The 18,128-nt window shown below is 44.4% G+C and overlaps 1 protein-coding gene across 21 annotated transcripts in view; it reads left to right on the top strand.

The window, feature by feature from the left end:
- The window catches only part of Pmca (plasma membrane calcium-transporting ATPase 2), an 84,562-nt gene that overhangs the window by 44,434 nt on the left and 22,000 nt on the right, over nucleotides 1-18,128 (top strand). For 14 of the 21 annotated variants that reach the window (XM_071709401.1, XM_071709402.1, XM_071709400.1 and 11 more), the window contains one exon: nucleotides 11,344-18,032. The exons of 3 other annotated variants lie outside the window; for them this stretch is intronic. In XM_071709401.1, the coding sequence (XP_071565502.1) occupies nucleotides 11,344-11,871 (528 nt within the window). In that variant the 3' untranslated portion in view covers nucleotides 11,872-18,032. Of the gene's footprint in view, nucleotides 1-3,450; nucleotides 3,520-6,722; nucleotides 6,808-11,343; nucleotides 18,033-18,128 lie in introns of those variants that run through there. 4 more of the 21 variants (XR_011718543.1, XM_071709418.1, XM_071709413.1 and 1 more) reach the window with 4 other exon arrangements.

Here is an 18,128-nt window from a genome sequence, read left to right as displayed (position 1 = left end):
AAACCGCCCCCGAATCTAACAGGTTCAGGTGGCGGAGACCACACGAGTCACATACGGTCCTCTTAAACGTTTACGAAACTCTCCGGACTCTATCTTTTTCTTTCCCCTTTATTTTTTCCTTTCTTTTAACAATGCGCGAGCGACCATTCGACGTTCGTACGCACGTCGAACGTACGCGCGCGCGCGTATTTCTTTTTATCACCATCAAATACGTATACAGAATTATAATTAAATCCACTACTACTTGTATACTACTACCACTACTCTACTTATTACCACCGACGGCGACGATAACAACGAGCCTGTTTCAGTTTTTGACCGCTACCTTGGTTTGCATTTTCATTTGAGTTCCACCGTTATCGCGTTAGAGAGCCCGCGGCGCGTTTTTTCTCCGCACTTTCGATCCGATAAAACCGACGACCGTGTGCGATAAGAGTGCCTCCAACAAACGATCGAACGCGTCCAAGTAGACGGATCGTTGACCGCCCACCGGCCGCTCGTGAGAGCGCGCGGGAAACGATCTCTCGCTGAAGGAAGAGCGGAGAGCCACCCGCGATTTTCACACACTCGGCGCGCTCTCCCGCTCTCTCCTTCAGAGACGCGATGTCTGACCGTGTGTCTCTTACCAATTAGGTACAACACGTGCACAAATTCATGTACATATATACATATTTATATATATCTATATATATTTATAAACAAGTAAACTCAGTGTGTAAGTCTACGCCGATAAGAAGCTAGGTCTAATCTGTCATGTCATTATCTCAGGTAGGGGAAATCGGTCGCGGGCATCGATCGACCGGATCCGGTCGATCGGCCCCGCGATTAGGGTGACAGGACCGAACGTAGAGAAACGGCAGACAAGAGACGATAACGCGATTAAAAGAAAAGAAAAAAGAAAAAAAAACGTTTTATCCGAACTCGTTACGACTCGACCAGCGTCACTGATCGCGCATGCACGACTCTTCGACGAGAACGACGCACTGATAGGGTTGACGCACTTACACATACACACATAGAGACCTGCCGTAGTAAACGCACAAATTAGTGCTTGTTCTCCGCCCGTATCTCCCCCCTCGTATACGCGAGTATCGGCGATGTGGGAGGGACGGGGGACAGTTGGGACCAGACGCGCGATCTCTTCATCCGTGGTATTTGCATGAGAGATCAGCTGTGTGATCGAAGTAGACGTACGGACGAATTGCAGGAAACACTTTGGTAATTCTCCTAGATTCGAAGATACAAGAGAGATTCTTTACTCCCCTTGCATTCCCCTCCCCTAAAGATCACACGAGGTTTGCCGACGTTTTTTCGTATCTTCAAATCGAACGAGAATTAACCACGAGTGCGACGAGTGTCCCGTGGACCAGCCTCTGTACAAGCGGAGAGATCGGAACGGAGATCGGGATGCGGATTCATAAAACGGTGCAGATTCATTTGTTTCGATCTGCTTGATTTGTCGTGCGAATCGAAACGTTCGCCCTGTCCCAGCTTTCCCGATCGCGGTGCACCTCCCACGTTCCTCAGAGAAGATCGCGAGTGTCGTGACCAATGCGTAGGGAGAATAGAACCACCAGCATTCACCGATTTCTGATTGAGTCGAGTTTTCCTGATACTACCTCCTGGCGTCGACGAGCTTTCGACCTGAGCACATATATATATATATTTTTACATATATTTGCGCGTACATATATTATTACATAATATATATTATATATACGTTCTTATATCCCGTACAGCTTGCATCCACAGTAGTTCTCCACAGACAGCCAGAACCAACTTAGCAGTGGTCCACGCAGTCCTCAGCCAATCTCTCTTTCTTTCTACATTCTCTCAATCTCTTTCTCTCTGTTTGTTTCTCTCCTCTTCCCCCTCGCCCGATATCTCTCACGCTCGATTTCTCCCCTTTTCCCTTTATATACGCTCTACACCCCCCCTCAGTCCTCGTGAGATTACGTGTCAGAAACACCCTACGCTCCCTCCCTCTCGGGAGGGCACGTCCGGAATCCCGAAAGTGTGTGCACCACTCTTCTCCGAGTCCAGTGATCGATGTCTATGTTTCGACGAACTCGGGATACTCCCACCCCCGGGGGAGGTTCGCTCCTCCCCCTCCAGACACTGTTGTCTCTTAAAGTATACTTCTCACCGTGAAGCACCGTTCTGGATATTCGAGTGACGTTAAGCAGGATGTTAAATCGACCCACGTGTAATCACCTCGTGGTAAACTTTCTTCGCCGAACTTTCTCTCGCAAGACGTCTTTACACACTCCGACTCCGCCATGTGATTTCCCCGCACTCGCCGTTAAAACGAGCGACTCTTTACGTAACCCGCGCGGGAAACTCGCGTAAGTAGGTAGTCTCTCTCCCCTTCCTCGTACGTAATCCATATCTAAATCCGTCACCTGCCGGTTCGTAATTAGCCGGTAAAACGAAACTTTCGTCGTTGCGCGGTTCAAGAACGATGCGTAAAAGATTCATCCACTTCGCTATTGTCCTTAGCCGCCTTAGCCGCCTGCTATTCCTATCGATTTTACGTTGAAGCGGAAGGCTCTACTCTGTCGCAGAAGTTAAAGCGGACGGTGCCGAACGTCCGTAAACGCGTCGCGTTATGCCCGTTAATATTAAATCGTTGGAGTCCCCGTTTTTAAAAGTTTACACGAATTTATGTATTTTGTGCGATTAATTTGCGACGGTTATAATGACAAGGCGACGACGTCGCAGTCGGCGGTCGCAGTCTACAGCTAGCGTGCCAGAAATAACGATTGCGGTCCGTTTCTCGTCGAAGAATCCCCGAAACATCCGATAACTCACTCTATACGATGATTGCGCAGCGAATTTTGCAGTAATTGTCAAATATCTGTCTATATATATCTAACTGTCAATCACTTTGGCGGCTCGGGCTGTGACGCGACAAAGAAAACGACTGTCGCTGGTCCGTTGCAGCTTCGTTACAGCCGGTCACGATGCGATAAAGTAAAATAAAAAACGTAGAACGGATGCACGAGTTGCACACAACGTACATGAGAAATTCTAGTCCATCTAGAAACTCGCGGCGATACGTATATTTCCTTTCTCTCTCTCTGTCTGTCTCTCTACCAATTTTCTCTACTTTATATATTATATTTATATATATATATAGTTACACTATATACGTACTTTCTATTCTCTTTACATTCTCTTCCCCCTTTTTTCTCTGTAAACTTCGTCTTTTTCGCACAGTCAACGGTCGTTAAGTGTTCAATATCACGAGAAGCACACGTTAACGTAGAACGGCTTAACCAAAATAATAATTAAAAAAAACCGAAAGGGAACAGAAAAAAACATAACGGAAAATCGAACAGACGATTAAGAAAGACAGAAAAGAGATAGGACAAGAAAAGAAAAATACAATTACCATGGAATGTCACGTGAAGCTAATGATGTAAAACTGGATGTGTCACCTACTTTCAGACGAGCAATAGAACTCTGGTGCAGAATGTATCTGTGACAGGCAGATCCCCTTCTCAGGATTACTACATGGTTAGTCCGCAAGTCCACTATCATCCGCAAGTTTGATCATTGTTTGACCGTGTTAAATAATAATCTGATTAACCGTTTCTCTCTATATTTATCTATACGTATATATTTTCATCGTCTTTCTTTGGTTCCTCTGATATATTCTTACTTTTTTTTGCGACACTTTTTTGATCGATATGTACCATTGTACTATGATTTCCTACAAGCAGACCTTTTCAGTTTTGCCTTTTGTGTTCTCTATCTTTCTCTCTATCTCTGTCTCTTTCTTCTACTACTACTACTACTACTACTACTACTACTACTACTTATCTGTCTCTCTACACACGTCTCACAATGTCTGCATTTTGTTTAACAAGTAAGTGCTTGCGGACTGCGAGTTTCGATTAATATTTTTCGCCCGTGTGCTTATTATATATAAATACATATATATATTATTACATGCGACACCCGTCTTTGTGGTTGATTCTAAACTATATCCTCCACAAATAAAAAAAAAAGAAAACCAGAAAACCGGCAGCCATTATATATATATATCGGCGTCGAACAATTTGCATCGCCATGATTATTGTCACTGCGGCAGCTAATTATATCGTTCCTATTGTCTCTCTTTTTTTTGTTTTTCTTTCTTATATTACCACCGCACCTGCCTCTCTCTTTCTCCCTCTCTCTTTTTCTGTGGATCCTGTGTCGCGTAATACGATCGCACGTATACGATTGTATATCGCTTCTCCTGATGTCAACCACCTCCTCTGTCCTCTATGCCTCTGTCAAGCGAGACACTAATGGGGCGCATGTTCGGTGAAACACGCTCCCGTTCACGCGTGACAACGAGAAAAGAAAAAAAAAAATAAACAGCCGGCCACCACTTCACGTGGTCGGACCATTACTGGCTATTGTTATTGTTGCCGCGAGAGACACGTTGATGGCTATGACGTTCGATGGATATACATTACGATTACGACCGTTTTGGCTGCCGTCATACGCTTGTCTCCCTCCACCGTCTCACTCTTTTCTTTCTTACGTGTTTAATCTTCTCTGTCTTTTCGTTTTCTTTCATTCTTTCCCCCGTCTTCTTTCTCTTCCTTTCTCCCCTTTCCCTCCTCGTTTTTCTTTTTTGTTCACATCCACTAAGGTGTTGCATGTACGTGTATATGTGCCTTCTTTTTTTTCCTCTTGTTTTGGCGCGTTTGAAGGCGCTCGTCAGCTGACTGGAATCGAATAGTCACGGGCGAGTCGCGCAGCTTTCGGAGTGACGTGATCAGAGATGTACGGCGCTAACCGCGGTGTGTGCTACCCGTTTCCTCGATACAAGCGCGCTGTTCCCAGAAATGTTAGTTAAGGCTTGACTGAGGTTGCGGTGACTCCCAGTCAGATCTATGTCCAGCTGTAGGTTCGGCCTTTGCTTCCGGTTCTGCTTTGATCTCCGGGAGGAGACGGAGGATCAGGACTGAGCCTCGGTTAACGTTAACTAACGTTCCAAGGAACGGCCCACCAAACACACTGGATTATACACTGGACAAGTCTTCTTTTTTTTTTTTTGGATCTGTGTTTCGCTTTCTTGTGTGAGCATCGTTTTTTTTTCTGTCTTTCATTTCCGGCGTACGACTCGCTTTAGTCGGCCGGTCATTCTCTACACACGCGCCGTGTACATTCGCTTCCCCTTTATCTCTCTCATTTCTTTTGTTTTGTTTTTTTTTTAATTACTGCAGTGTGGGCATTGCTGTGATGATTAACACGTGATGTACGCGATGTTATTACCGTACGTTGTATATCGATGTGCGCGCGTGTGACATGTATTTTTATTATTGTGCGTCTTTAACGTGCACAGTGTGTATGTATATATATCTGTATATTCAATATATATTGCATTGTGCGTTCTGTACCGATGCGAGGGACAAACATACTCGCTCGGACACCGAAACGCGCGACGCTCCGCCAAAATTTTTGTTCTTTGCGAAAACCGGCGTTCGTACGGCGAGAGTGCGCGCTCGATCGCGCGTTTCTCGTAATTATTCGGCATAACTGTTCATCGAGTCTCACACAACTTTTCCCCGTACATTCCTCTTACAGACGGTACATGGAAATTTCTCTCTACTCCCGCTCACTCGAATCCGCGAGTCAAACGCGTCAGCGATCGACAGCACACGTGTTATCTGCGTTATCAGTTCCTCAAAATTTTTAACTCGAGTTCTGATTGAACTTTCTCTCTCTGATTCGATACCTGCTCGGACGACTGGAGCCGATGGCGAATACGAATCTTAGTGTCGCGTCCGTTCTCGATAAGAGTGTCGCTCGACTCTGAGAAAAATCCGTCGAGATCTAATCATCTGGATACCCCGAGGTCCGACGAGCTTAACGTTTAAGTTAGTTTGCGTTTGGTTAATTAACATTTCGCGATATTTATTTCAATATCCTTGTTCTTTCGACGAGTTGAAAGAAGAAAATACTAGGACAATTGTTTAACGATGATTGATGTTAAAAAAATCAGCAACTGCTTCACAGACTTCTTTTACTTACTTTTTGAACTTTCGCCATCCGTGGGAGATGGTGTCTGACCAGCGGTGGTTTTTTTCACTTAGCGTCTGTAATATCTTGAATCTCGAATCGTTTTGAATAATGCGACACTCAAATCGCTACGACGACGTGCACTTGGACGTGTTCCACGACTTCAGTCGTGTTCGGTTTTCCTCTTGGATCTTCCGAAACTTTCTCTCTCGCTCTCTTCTTCTCTCTCTTTTTCTTTCTCTCGCTCTCGCTCGAGAGGGAGAAATCGCCTTTTCTCTACCTCTGTAGAAGATTTGCAGCGTGAGAAGCGGTGAAAAACACTAAGAAACGAGAGAGATCCGCGCACCACGTGGTAATCTGTTCGTCGACACGTGTGCGACACGCGCACAGGAGGGAAAAGAAACAAGAAGACATCCACTCGCGTACCTATTCTCTCACACTCACATACACACTTACATACATAACACACATATATACACTATACACACACGCGCACACACAATACAAAAAATATACAAGACACGAAAATGGAGAAAACGCGATGGAGATGGTCATTAGCGAACGCCGATGCAATCCGCGGGAAAAGTAAAAAAAGAGCTGCTAATTGTGCGCGCTGAAGAAAAAAGTAGTGTTTTATTAGCGAAGATGTGAAAAAAAGAAGCGAGTGCCGAGACTGATGGTTATAATTTGTGGTTTGTTAGCCAGCGGAACCCATTCGAGAGACTGAGGTATAACGGGGCGGCAGTTTTGCCCGCCGCCACACTTATCCTGTCGGAGTACAAACAAGTACGTAGCTCATGTAGATGATCGCCTGCCGTACATATAATACGTTGTTATAATCATCAAAAACCCGCCAGTACGCGTGTACGCATATATATTTTTTACCTTACTACATATATAATATCGTCATACACGACGGATCGTCGACGTGCGTAACACACGATGTGCGTGCACGATGGAAACGTCTCGCCGTCTTGATCTCTCCCTCCATCTCTGTCTGAATCAGAAATTTTTTCGGCATTTGATTTTTCGATGCTCGAGGGCGCGGATCACCCGGTACGCGATAAAACGGGAACGGGCCTCCACCGAGCGAGTTCGACTCGTCCTAATATTTTAATATTATATCTGATATAATATTTTAATATTTCGATCCCGGTGACGGTGTCGAGGAACGTTCCCGGCGACACTCCGTGTCGCCCGCCCCGGGAGATTCAGCTCTTCGAGATTTCCAGACGCTCTCGATTCCCGCAGCGACTCCATGATCGCTCTGTGCGGATCGGTCCTGGAAAAACCGATCGATTCTAGTAACTAGACGGAGACTCCGAGCTCCGATTGTTTAATGACGATTGATGATGATGATGACGACGACGAGGTTCGTCGTGGCGACGATACGGACGCTCTCCCGTCCTCCCGAGGGGCGTCGTCGGCGCGTGTCTCGGCGGCGATGTCACGACGGCGACGATTCGAGATGCACGGATTACTATTACATTGAACGAAGTGTTACGTCACACTAATGTGTTTTCTTTTGTGTAGCGGGGGGTGTGGGCTGCGGTCGGTGGGCCCTTCCCCGTCGGGGACCGCGATATTACCCGGCAGATCCACCGGCCCGCCCGCGCTTTCTTTTTCTCAGTAGCATAGTGTCTGAGTGTGCTGTGTGTTTCTGTATCATCCCTATTCCTTCCCCGTCCCCTTCGTTCGTTCTCCCCCTCGTGTGTGTAACTTTGACGCGATGGTTTCGCGTCGGTTGCGGACATATCGAGAGTGTCACTCGTACACTTCCTTGTCTGACCGACCGTACATTTTTCTCCTCTTTTTTTTCCCTTTTTTTTTTTGGTAGTGTCACCAATTCGTTTATTGGTTCGTTCGTTCGTTCATGGGTACGATAGATCGTGCTAAATCGCCGACTTTCATCAACGCGAGTGTGATGACACTAAAAAGCTTGCCCCTCCTCCTCTTCCTCAAACACATCTAGCGACTAAAAACCGCTTTCTCCGCTTCCACCATCATTGATCGGTCCACGGTCTTTTTCTCTCGACGCCGCAGGAACGCCAGGAAACAGCTTGGGCGTCGATTTTGACTTTTTTCTAGGTCGGTCGTCGATGTCGTAGTAATCCTCGAGAATAGAGGTAACGTGTCGTAGATCTCGATGGTGTGCTGTGTTATTTAGTAGGAAGAAGGGTTGCAAACTTGAATGAAGTAGCATTGCTGCATCGTGCGCACAGTCCTTCTCTCACGTTGCGGTATCCTTAATCCTAAATCCGTTTCTACAGACACGAGTCGATACATTGTCAAATATACATGTGACACTCTTTGAAAACAATTTTGTTTTAGGCTCAATCGAGCCGTTAGCGAAACTGATCGTAGTCTATTTCGACGATCTGCGCGCTTTATTTATTTATCATTACTCGACAATCTCGACATGTTTATGCATTTACTTGGAATGTTTATTTGAATTTACCGTTCATTCGTCGCGCGTAAAATTTTTTTTCCGGATTGACCGAGACGCAAAAGGGTTTCTTACGCGATTTAATGTGACGCGCGCCCTTTTTCGAGGATATTCAGAGTGTCTAATTTGATTTTCACTTAGTTTCTCTCGATTCAGTAAAAACTTGGCATTCTTAATCGATGCCTCTCACGATTGATAGTCGGACGCCGACGTGAGACAATCCTTCTGCGGCTGTGCTGAGTAATTATTATTTTATTCATTGCTTTTGTACTAATTTTGTACTAATGATACGAGTGCAAAAAATATCGATAGAAACGAAGGTTTCTGCGAAAGATGAAAGGCTAATCGCCGCGCTCAGCCACGGAATGGGTTAATCATTGTTATATCCGGTTGGAATCTCCCGTCATCTCCCCTCCGTTCCTTCTTTGTTAGTGTGTGAGTGTGTGTGTGTGTGTGTGTGTGTGCACGGTTGGTCAATTTATGCATCGACTTTATTTTTCTGTTTGCCCGAGGTCTAACACCGCCGTTGTTTCGTATCGAGTGCCAATTAGAGGGTTTAACACGTTATACTATGTGGTCTGTGTTGGTTGTGAAAGAAAAAAAAAGGAAAGCGAATCTCAAACGAATAAACACCGCGCGATTGTCCGCATGCATTATTCGCGATCTCGGTCGCGAGAAGAGAGAGACGTTTCTTCGCGCATCGAGCGCTCGGAAAAGTCAGAGCCAGATCGAGCAGATTCGAGGCAGACGCGCGAGAGAAGGAGAGTCTCTTCAGAATTTAAATCCGAGATAATAATCTCCACTGAGATCATTCACGTTTCCTTTCACTCAGATCTCCTACATTCCGCTTCTTCGAGTGGACCTTTTGTTACCTTGAATATCCCTGTCTGATCTGGCCTTGACGGTGATTTTTCTCTCTCGCAGACACGCAGAATGTCTTAAACACGAACCCCGTACAACCAGAACGACGAGAGACCGTTTCAACCCCGCTCTGAAACGTCTCTCCGAATCTTTAGCAAGAGAACATATCTGATCACCAGCGTATGAGACTTGCGTAGTTACATAGAAAAATACGTTATAAGTGTTGAAACCGCACACAGTGTGTCGAAAAACTGGCTAACATGCGTGAAGCTACTACTACCGCGAAGAATTACTTATACGTAGGAGAAGCAACTAATCCACCCTGTCTCTTTGTCACGAACGTGCATTTTATCTTAATCTTCGTTAGTGCTCCTTCGCTTTACTTAACTGTTATTCGTACTACACCATACATCACCAACCACACTATGTCTGTCTCTGTCTGAGCTTCTGTCTTACCCTTATTATATACTCTGTTGACACTCCAAGCCGTAGAGGAGCGGTTACAAGCGTGCGAAATGCTTCGGCAGACTCGCTCGCGAACGGTTCAGGACTGTTGCGGACCATTCCTAATTGGGTAACTATTGGCGAAACCGTTTGGACCCCCGCGTTGGCACCCCCGTAATCGCGAAGCTCTGCTCGTTTCCCTTTGCCGTCGAAATGAGTCGCCGAGCGATCGCTAACGAGAGGGAGATGGTCGTCGATCTATGTTTTTGTTACAAATGTTGTCACTCAATCGATGTTACGGTCTATACACTCTATACAAATTTTTAGTAATAATAGGAACTACGTTACGATTAAAGAAATTACCTTTTTAAATTGTTAAAAATGACATGCAGCTTAATAAAAATCTTGCTGACGCAAAGGAAAAGATAATTTGACTTATACTAAATTGCATTTCGCGAATAATTCCAGTTATTTTTATTGTATATTTTTTCGGCTAACATATACCTAGTAACGTCAGGTAAATGGGACCAGAGGTAATCTTCTAGTAATAGTAATCTTCTAAAAAATATGAAAAAAGATGATTCACGCAAAAGAATTTCTGACGAATGTTTCGTTATATTTCGTTTCATTTGAAATTGTCTTTATCGACTTGACTTAAAATTTGGCTGAAGTGATTTATTGTCTTCTTCTAGAAGCATGAATTAGAATTAGATCTAGCAACGAGTGTTAACGTCAACCGATATTGTTAAAGTCGGACATTATTAAACAAATAAGAGCGAAGAACACTTTACTCTTTTTTTGCCCTATTTGTTACTATATCCCGACAATTGTTTAGTCGATGTTTTCGTTCGCGATCGCTTCCGGCCAATCCTAGATCGCAAGGGATGATGACGCTCGTTATTAGCGTCCCTAGCACCTTCGTCCGATGGTGACGAAGGGAGGCTCTCTCATCTGCGAGGACGTCCGCGCGTCGCCCGCATTCGGTCGTGTTGGCCCCCGATCCGATGATCACGAACTCCATCACGAAACCCCACAAATCGCCGTGTGTAGGTAGGTACGCATAAAATTGACGTAGATTGCGCATGCGATGGCGGTAACTGAGTATAACCCGTATAACTCTAGCTTGCACTACTCGGTGGTACAGCGAGACCGTAAGGGAATCGAATGCCCCCGACGGCGACGTGTATCGTAATAATATCCCTCCCGTTTAGCTCAGTTTGCCCCCGCCATTTAGCTCACGAATTCGGGTGAAATGCAACCAAGTCGACAGGCGAAGGAACTCACGTCACGGACAAAAAGAAAAAGAAGAGATGAACATTCGCGATTACTAAAAAAAAAAATTAAAATAAAAGTAAAAACGCATCTGTATAATTATAAAAACACGACTACAGCTACCAGAACAACGACAAGACCAGAGTACGCCGACACTCAGGGGACACTCAATAAAGATAAAAAGGGGGACACACCGTAACACACCTCTGCGCGAAAAAAAAACCGAATATACGGCGTGCTTGTGTGTTGCTGGCCTGCCTCCTCGCTTCCTGATAGAACGTCCTTCCCTGTTTTTGCAGCTTCGAGTAATCAGAGCGTTCAAGTCGACTCTGGAAGATCTGGAGGAGCGTCGCTCTGTCCATAGTTTACACAGCTTACACAGTATGCGCAGTTCACGCAGCCACACCGGGCCCCGACCACTCTCTGACTTCACATACATTGACGAAGACCCGACAAACACCACCACCACCGCGCAGAACATCGCCTACAAGTCCTCTAATAGGAGTGCCGAGCCGATGATGAGTCAGGATTACGAGACAAACTACAGAGGACCCTCCAGGATGCAACAGTCTCTCAACAGCCCCGCCTCGCCGTTGTTGCTGACCGTGACCGGACCGGCCAACGCGTACAATCATCATTACACCATCACCAATACCATCACCGACAATAGATCCCCTTCTAGTAACGCCCTTAATCAGCCCCTGAGTCCCAACCATATGGCGCCGATGAGCAGCAATAGAGACAACACTGGGAATTCCCTGCTTCTGAGTTCCAACAACCTGGTCCTACCGGAGCTGACTAAGCTCGTGCACGAGACCAGCATCTAAAGATTTCTTCTCTCTTCTCTATGTATTTCATTCCATCCCCTTCCATCCCTCTCTATATCTTCTATTTTGTTTCACTGTTGTCGATTCGCGAGCTTTATCATTTAACTTTATTCCCCCCTCTCCCCGCCATTTCTTGCTTCGAATCTATCTGTTCATCCCTTAATTCGTTCTTCTCTCTCTACTATGTAGAGGGACTTGTATATATTCTGTCCCTGTAATCTCTCGCCCTCGTATGTTACGCGAGATCTCGCTCGATCCTGCGACCTCGTCTCATTCGATCGGTAAAGAGAAGGCAGTATCATCGTCCACGTAAACGATATGGACACACTCTCGTTCACGCGTTCACCATCTGCTTCTTCTCTGCTTTCAAGATACGTCATCATCCGTCTCTATTTCCGCCATCTCTTTTCCGAGAGCGTACTTACCGAACGATCTTGCTCGTTTCGGTCGCCGAGTTCTCTGTCCCCCTTGACTCTTTCTCTCTTCCGCCGCCCTTCTCCGCCCCTCCGACGAAAAACTTTTTGCCACTCGCTCAACGGGGACGGCGGACCTGATCTGATCTCAAAGGGGTCGAAACGCGCCGATTTGGAGGATATGCCTACACACACGAACAAGGCGCGACATTCGCAAATCGCGAGCTCTTGCTAAAATCGTACTTAAGGCGCGAATGTGACTCGGAGAGGATAAAAAAGGAAGGAATTGGTTGTCGAAACGAAAAGAGAATTTTTCCCGCGGATATCGCGATAGTTTGCGAATGGCACGTTCTCGTGCATAGGCTGTACACTCAGATAGTATACAGGGGTCCCGCTTTTAACTGCTTCTTTCCCGTACCCCGACTCTGTGTTCAACGGGTGAAAGTACTATTTTCGCATTTATAGGGTAGCGTTCTGGAGTTCATTGTTCGTTGAACGACGGGCTGCGACGCGGCTGTGCGAGCTGTAAAAAAGAAGCGAAAGCGGAATCTAACTGCGAGGTGTGTTACTAATTGCCACGCAGCTTGCGAAACAATACTCTCAGACTCCTGAAAGTAATTAACGCTATTTAACTAGTTACTCTCTGTGGCAATTAATTATGTCTTTTATTACGCCGTAGCCTGACGGTAGATTTTTGTCTCAAGTAGCGTATTAAGTAGAAAAATATTCCCAAATGCTACCACAAGATATTAACAAACGGGATATTCACTTTTTTGAGAGTTTTAAGAGAGAGTCTAGATAAAGATTTTATATGTTTCGTTGAAAAATGGCAACGAACAGCACACTGTCGCAGCCCGTGTAAAGTCTGATATTAAATATAAACGACCAAATCGATTATCTTGAAAGGATGACGGTTGTATGTCCGTACATGAAAATAGTATTTTATCCGTATACTTGACAAACGTAGACGGCGCTTAAGTGCTTGTCCGCTTATCAACCGACCTCGTACAACCGTTTACTTATTTATCTACTTGTCTTATACTACTGACCAATAATTGGTGATAAAATGACTAAAAGTTAACTCTACTTAAGTCTTTATCTTACAGAAAAAAAATCTAGAAAATTTCCAACTCTTTCCAACTTCCCCTTTACAACAAAAGACTATTTTTAGTTGAACGGTAAGAGTATACTATTAACAAATTTTATTGTATATCTCGCGCGAATATATCAAAGATAAAATATTTTTTTCTAAATTAATTATGTGACCGAAAAAACTAACAATAGAATCGATATAATACTCGTATATAATATTTCTTTCTTTGGGAAGTCTCTTCACTTGAACGTTCGCCAATTTGACGGTCAGCAGTGATCACCCGTCACTCGTTTGCTTGCCTGTTTGGGATTGAATGTGAATGTGTCTGTTCGTTCGATGATTGCGCGATGTGACCGATGACGATCCAACGGATCGTCAAGGACGACGATGACGTCACCGACGACAATCTACCTCGACAAAGATAAATTAGTTCCTCGCGGACTAACACTTCTAACTGCCCTCCGCGAGCGCGACTAACAATGAAGAGAAACTATCTTCCGCCCCCGGTCCAAGGGAGAATAATAGACGCGCGTTTCGGCGCCGCTCGAGCGACAGTAATCGCTCGATTCGCGATCGACAATCGAAAGGTATCCGAGAAGGTGTCCATTTACCACGAATCTCGCGTATACGCGACTCGAGGCTGAATGTACTTACATCTTCACCATCACGCCTCGATCTCTTCTATCTTCACAGCTTCACCGTCATTCTCGCGAGCGGGCCTGGTTCTACGTGTCGCTGGTCCTCAAGCAGAAAATCAAGAACAATTAGATCTAAGAAAGCTGAATGCAAAACCGAATGTAAAATCTCTCATAAATTTTGATAAGAAACATCCAATTTTAATCGGAGTTAATTTTTATAAAATTTATTCTATTTTTTTAAACTTATAAATTTCAGAAATATATTAATGTTTAATTTGTAATATCTTAAATTATCCTTAATCTACAGCTTCTAAATGTGCCATAGAGAAAACAAATATCCTAAATAGAAGTAACTCATTATTTCTCATTTTTATCTTTATCAAGGAAAATATAGTGCTTATCTAAATAGGCCGCTTCACGATACATCCAGCCTCGCCTCGAGTCCTCTTCTCGGCGTGTCTCCCTTGTTTTGTGACTACCTTCGAGCATTCATTCATATCCCTCTGCCTCTTTCTCTTTTTCTCTTGTCTGTGTCTCTTCTTGTCTGTCTCGAAGAACCGAATTCCGCCGGATAATTCTGGCAAATAGGGCCCAATCTCTTTCTTTCTCTCTTTCTCTCCTTCTCTCTCTCTCTTTCTCTTTATCTATCTATCTCTCTATCTCTCTCTCGACTGCTCGAGACGAACCGCGGGGGCTCAGAGCGTTGGGAATCGTCGTCCGACAGAGAATCCCGTCCCCACTTTCTCTCGTTCGAGTGAAAAAGAAGAAATAAGAGAAATAAGTAAGAGGAAAAGTTGTCTAGCAGAACGTACGATAAGGAAGGAAATTAATGGTGTAACCGCGAACTATATATATAAGACGGTTCGTTACCAATGTTCTTTGCCGAGCGTCGAGTGTGATCGAGCGGCGAATGAATATTATACGCGACGATGACGTACGACGATGTCGTTACGGACGGAGAGACGGAGGAGCATTCTCGCTCTCGATATTGTAATGTAAGTTATTTAATTTTACTCAACTCGCGCGCGCGCGATTCTCTTTTATTTATGAATCTTGTAACTTAAAAGACGAGGAAGTCCCTGTGCCCGGGGAGGCTGCGAACGCGCCTTCCCCTAATAAACGCGTCGATCAAAATTCGTCGTCGATCGGCATTCCAGGCAATCGCCACCGCGTGAGTTCTCGTGATGATCCCGGAATGATGGAGACAATCCCGATAGAATTAAATTCCGACGCTATTTTTCTCGTTCTCTCGCGAGATGTATTTTCCTCCCATAGCGTCGGAATATTCGACGGAATTCACGTCGGTCTCGATTTCCGCTGGTTCGTCACGTTCCATTTTCCCGCGAGGGGGGGGAATATCCTCCGTCTGGAATGAAGGAATGTACTTAAATCGTCGGATCTCGTTATCTACGTTGCTTTATTTATCCCGCTGTCGCTCCTTCCTCGGTTTTCTCCGTCTCTTTGACCGTGTCTTCCTCGAGACGTCGAGGCCACTCAAAAGGCGGAAGAATTTATTTTACAAGTGTAATTTATTTTACGTGATAAGGCAAATTGACACTAGGATAATTGTAACTACGCGATATTTTTCAATTTGCTGATTAGATTGTTCAATATTGTATGATCAGACAATTTTTTACGTTGGAAATTATATCGCGGTGTTGCGATTATCCCATTGTCACAGTTATCTTCCCCTCCTCATCCCTCTTTCCAGCCTCTCGTTCGAGGATCGACGAGATACGCGAGGTTCGCTGGAAGACGGAACGTGGGATTGCCGAGGATTCTTCCCTTTTTTTTCCCTCTTTCTTTTTGTAACCACAGTCAGTAACTTAATTCGACAAATCGAGAAACGTTTTCTTCGACTAATCGTCGTTGATTTTAAATGTGTCTGCTACTGCCAGCGCGTTAACCGACGTCGAGAAAAGTAAAAATAAAGATACAAAAGATATACAAAACACAATTCAGAACTAGAAGGAGCTGTGAAAAAAAGAACACTTAGTCGTTAGGTCTTCTCCTGGTTGCGACGTTTCGGCTGTCCCCTGTATAACGCGACGTAAGGGCCCCCCGCTGAACAGACATGAATTGCCGAGTTGAACGGACCGATGTGACAATCATCATCCGTGCGATGAAATTGAAAGTTAAGAGCTACGCACCGTATAGTACAATTAACATAAGCTACAGTGACATGATTGATTGATTGCAGGCGAAGTCGTATTTTGAAGTGATCGGGAATGAACGAAAGTTGGACGGGAAGATCCATCTCCGAGTAATCAAAGTATCTCCGAGATTCAAAGACGATGTTCGGTAATGGAATCGCTCTTGAAAGATCGAATATTGACCGTGATATGATCTTCGAGGGAGAAATTATCTCTTCGACGTAATAGGACATACGTGACTTCAGATTCGTACGATGGGACTTCGTTCGAGTTGTTAAAATTTCAGAAGAATCGAAAAGATACTGCTTTCGGTAGCGGTCTCAGGAACAATTTCCCGGACGCATCGGCGGGCGGTCCTTATGACGTGGACGCATAAATCGAATCTTGGTGCATGCCACTTCACAATTACTTCAGTAGCATCGAGTTAGAGTTCCGTTTGCTCTTGCAGTCGCGTAAAAGGTCCGTATTACATTTCTCGTGCAATAATTTGCGGCGCGCGTGCTAATCAGCTTGACGAAGTTACGGAGACCCCGAAAGGGGTCTGATGTACTCATCACCGTAACTTAATTTAATCCTACACGATTTATCCAACAGATTTTGTAACTTTCTATTATCTAGAGGTTTCAAGATTTTTTGAAACTTTAAGTTTTATTTTTTCTTCATTAGAATTCTCTATTTCATGTCATCCTCTTTAAAATTCACTATGGCAATCTAAGTTAAAATTAACAAGAGCACTCTCTGAAAAACTGACAAAGGTTTTTTTCTAAGTACTGAGTAAAATGGGAGTGTAGAAGTAACGTGTCCGACAAAAGATTCACTCGTGAAAAACGTAATACGGGCCTTACGGAGCCCAAACGCGCCGCAAAGCGACGCGATCTGTGTATTCGAACATGGATCCGCCGGTCTCTATTACCGGCGAGATCCTGCGGACCCCCGATACAATGTCGGCTCCCCTTTGGCCGGTGCGATAACAAAGAATCTCATTCACAATTGGCGTCGCTTCGCGCGCGAGTGCGTAATAATCCGTACGTATCACGGCTCGCGATAAGGCACGCGCGCGTCTTGTAAAACTTATTATAGTAGGTCCGCACAAAGGCTGTGGGTCCGTATCGAATATCGCGATTTGTAGCAAACGAGAGAAGACATTCTGATTTTTAATATCGACGCATAATAGTAGTCTGTTACCGAGGAACTCTAAGAGAATATATATATATATATATATATATGTATATATATGTATATATATATATATTATATATATAATATATTATAAATATGTATAGTTGAATATCAATTTAACGATATGCATAGGGAATATATATATATTATTATTACTATTATTAATTATTATTATTGTTATATAAAATAAAGTTTAAGACAACGTTAATCAAATAACAAGTCCGATAAAAGGAGACCAGCGGAGAGGGTGGTATCTGCGGAATTTCTCTTATACACTCGTTCGCCTTCTTCCTCGTTCCCTTTTCCTCTCTTTTCTTGTATTATTATCGTTTACCACCCCCTCCGCTTCTAAAAGCAGGCGAGCTACATCGAACTGCATCTTCGATGAATCGTAAGAATCGCTTTTAGTCTCTCCTGCGCGACGCCAATTAAAAGAGGAGATAAAAGTAAAGAGTAAGAAGAAGAAGAAGAAGAAAAAAAGAACACGGTGGATTTTTTTCAAGTGCGAATTGGTAGAAAACGGAAGAGAAGGGAAAGAGAATAAAACGTGTGTATGCGAGATAGGGGACCGCAGGCCACTGGTCCCGCGAAGACTTTTTCTCTCTCGACTCATAATTACGTATTCACGAAAACAAGAAAGCTGCACAATGATCGATGATGGTCAATAAAGCGATACTAAATCTTTTCCACGCTTGGCTTGTTGCTGAATCAATCTCTCTCTCTTTCTCTCTCTCTCTCTCTCTCTGTCTCTGTTTCTTTCTGTCTCTGTTTTTTTCTGTCT

Source organism: Temnothorax nylanderi, unplaced genomic scaffold (assembly GCF_030848795.1).
Source record: "Temnothorax nylanderi isolate EJ_2023f unplaced genomic scaffold, tnyl_v1.0 TNYL_tig0076_pilon, whole genome shotgun sequence".
In the NCBI taxonomy this organism is placed as follows: Eukaryota; Metazoa; Arthropoda; class Insecta; order Hymenoptera; family Formicidae; genus Temnothorax; species Temnothorax nylanderi.
Note: the sequence above shows the minus strand (reverse complement) of the source record. Positions and strands in the feature narration are given on the sequence as shown.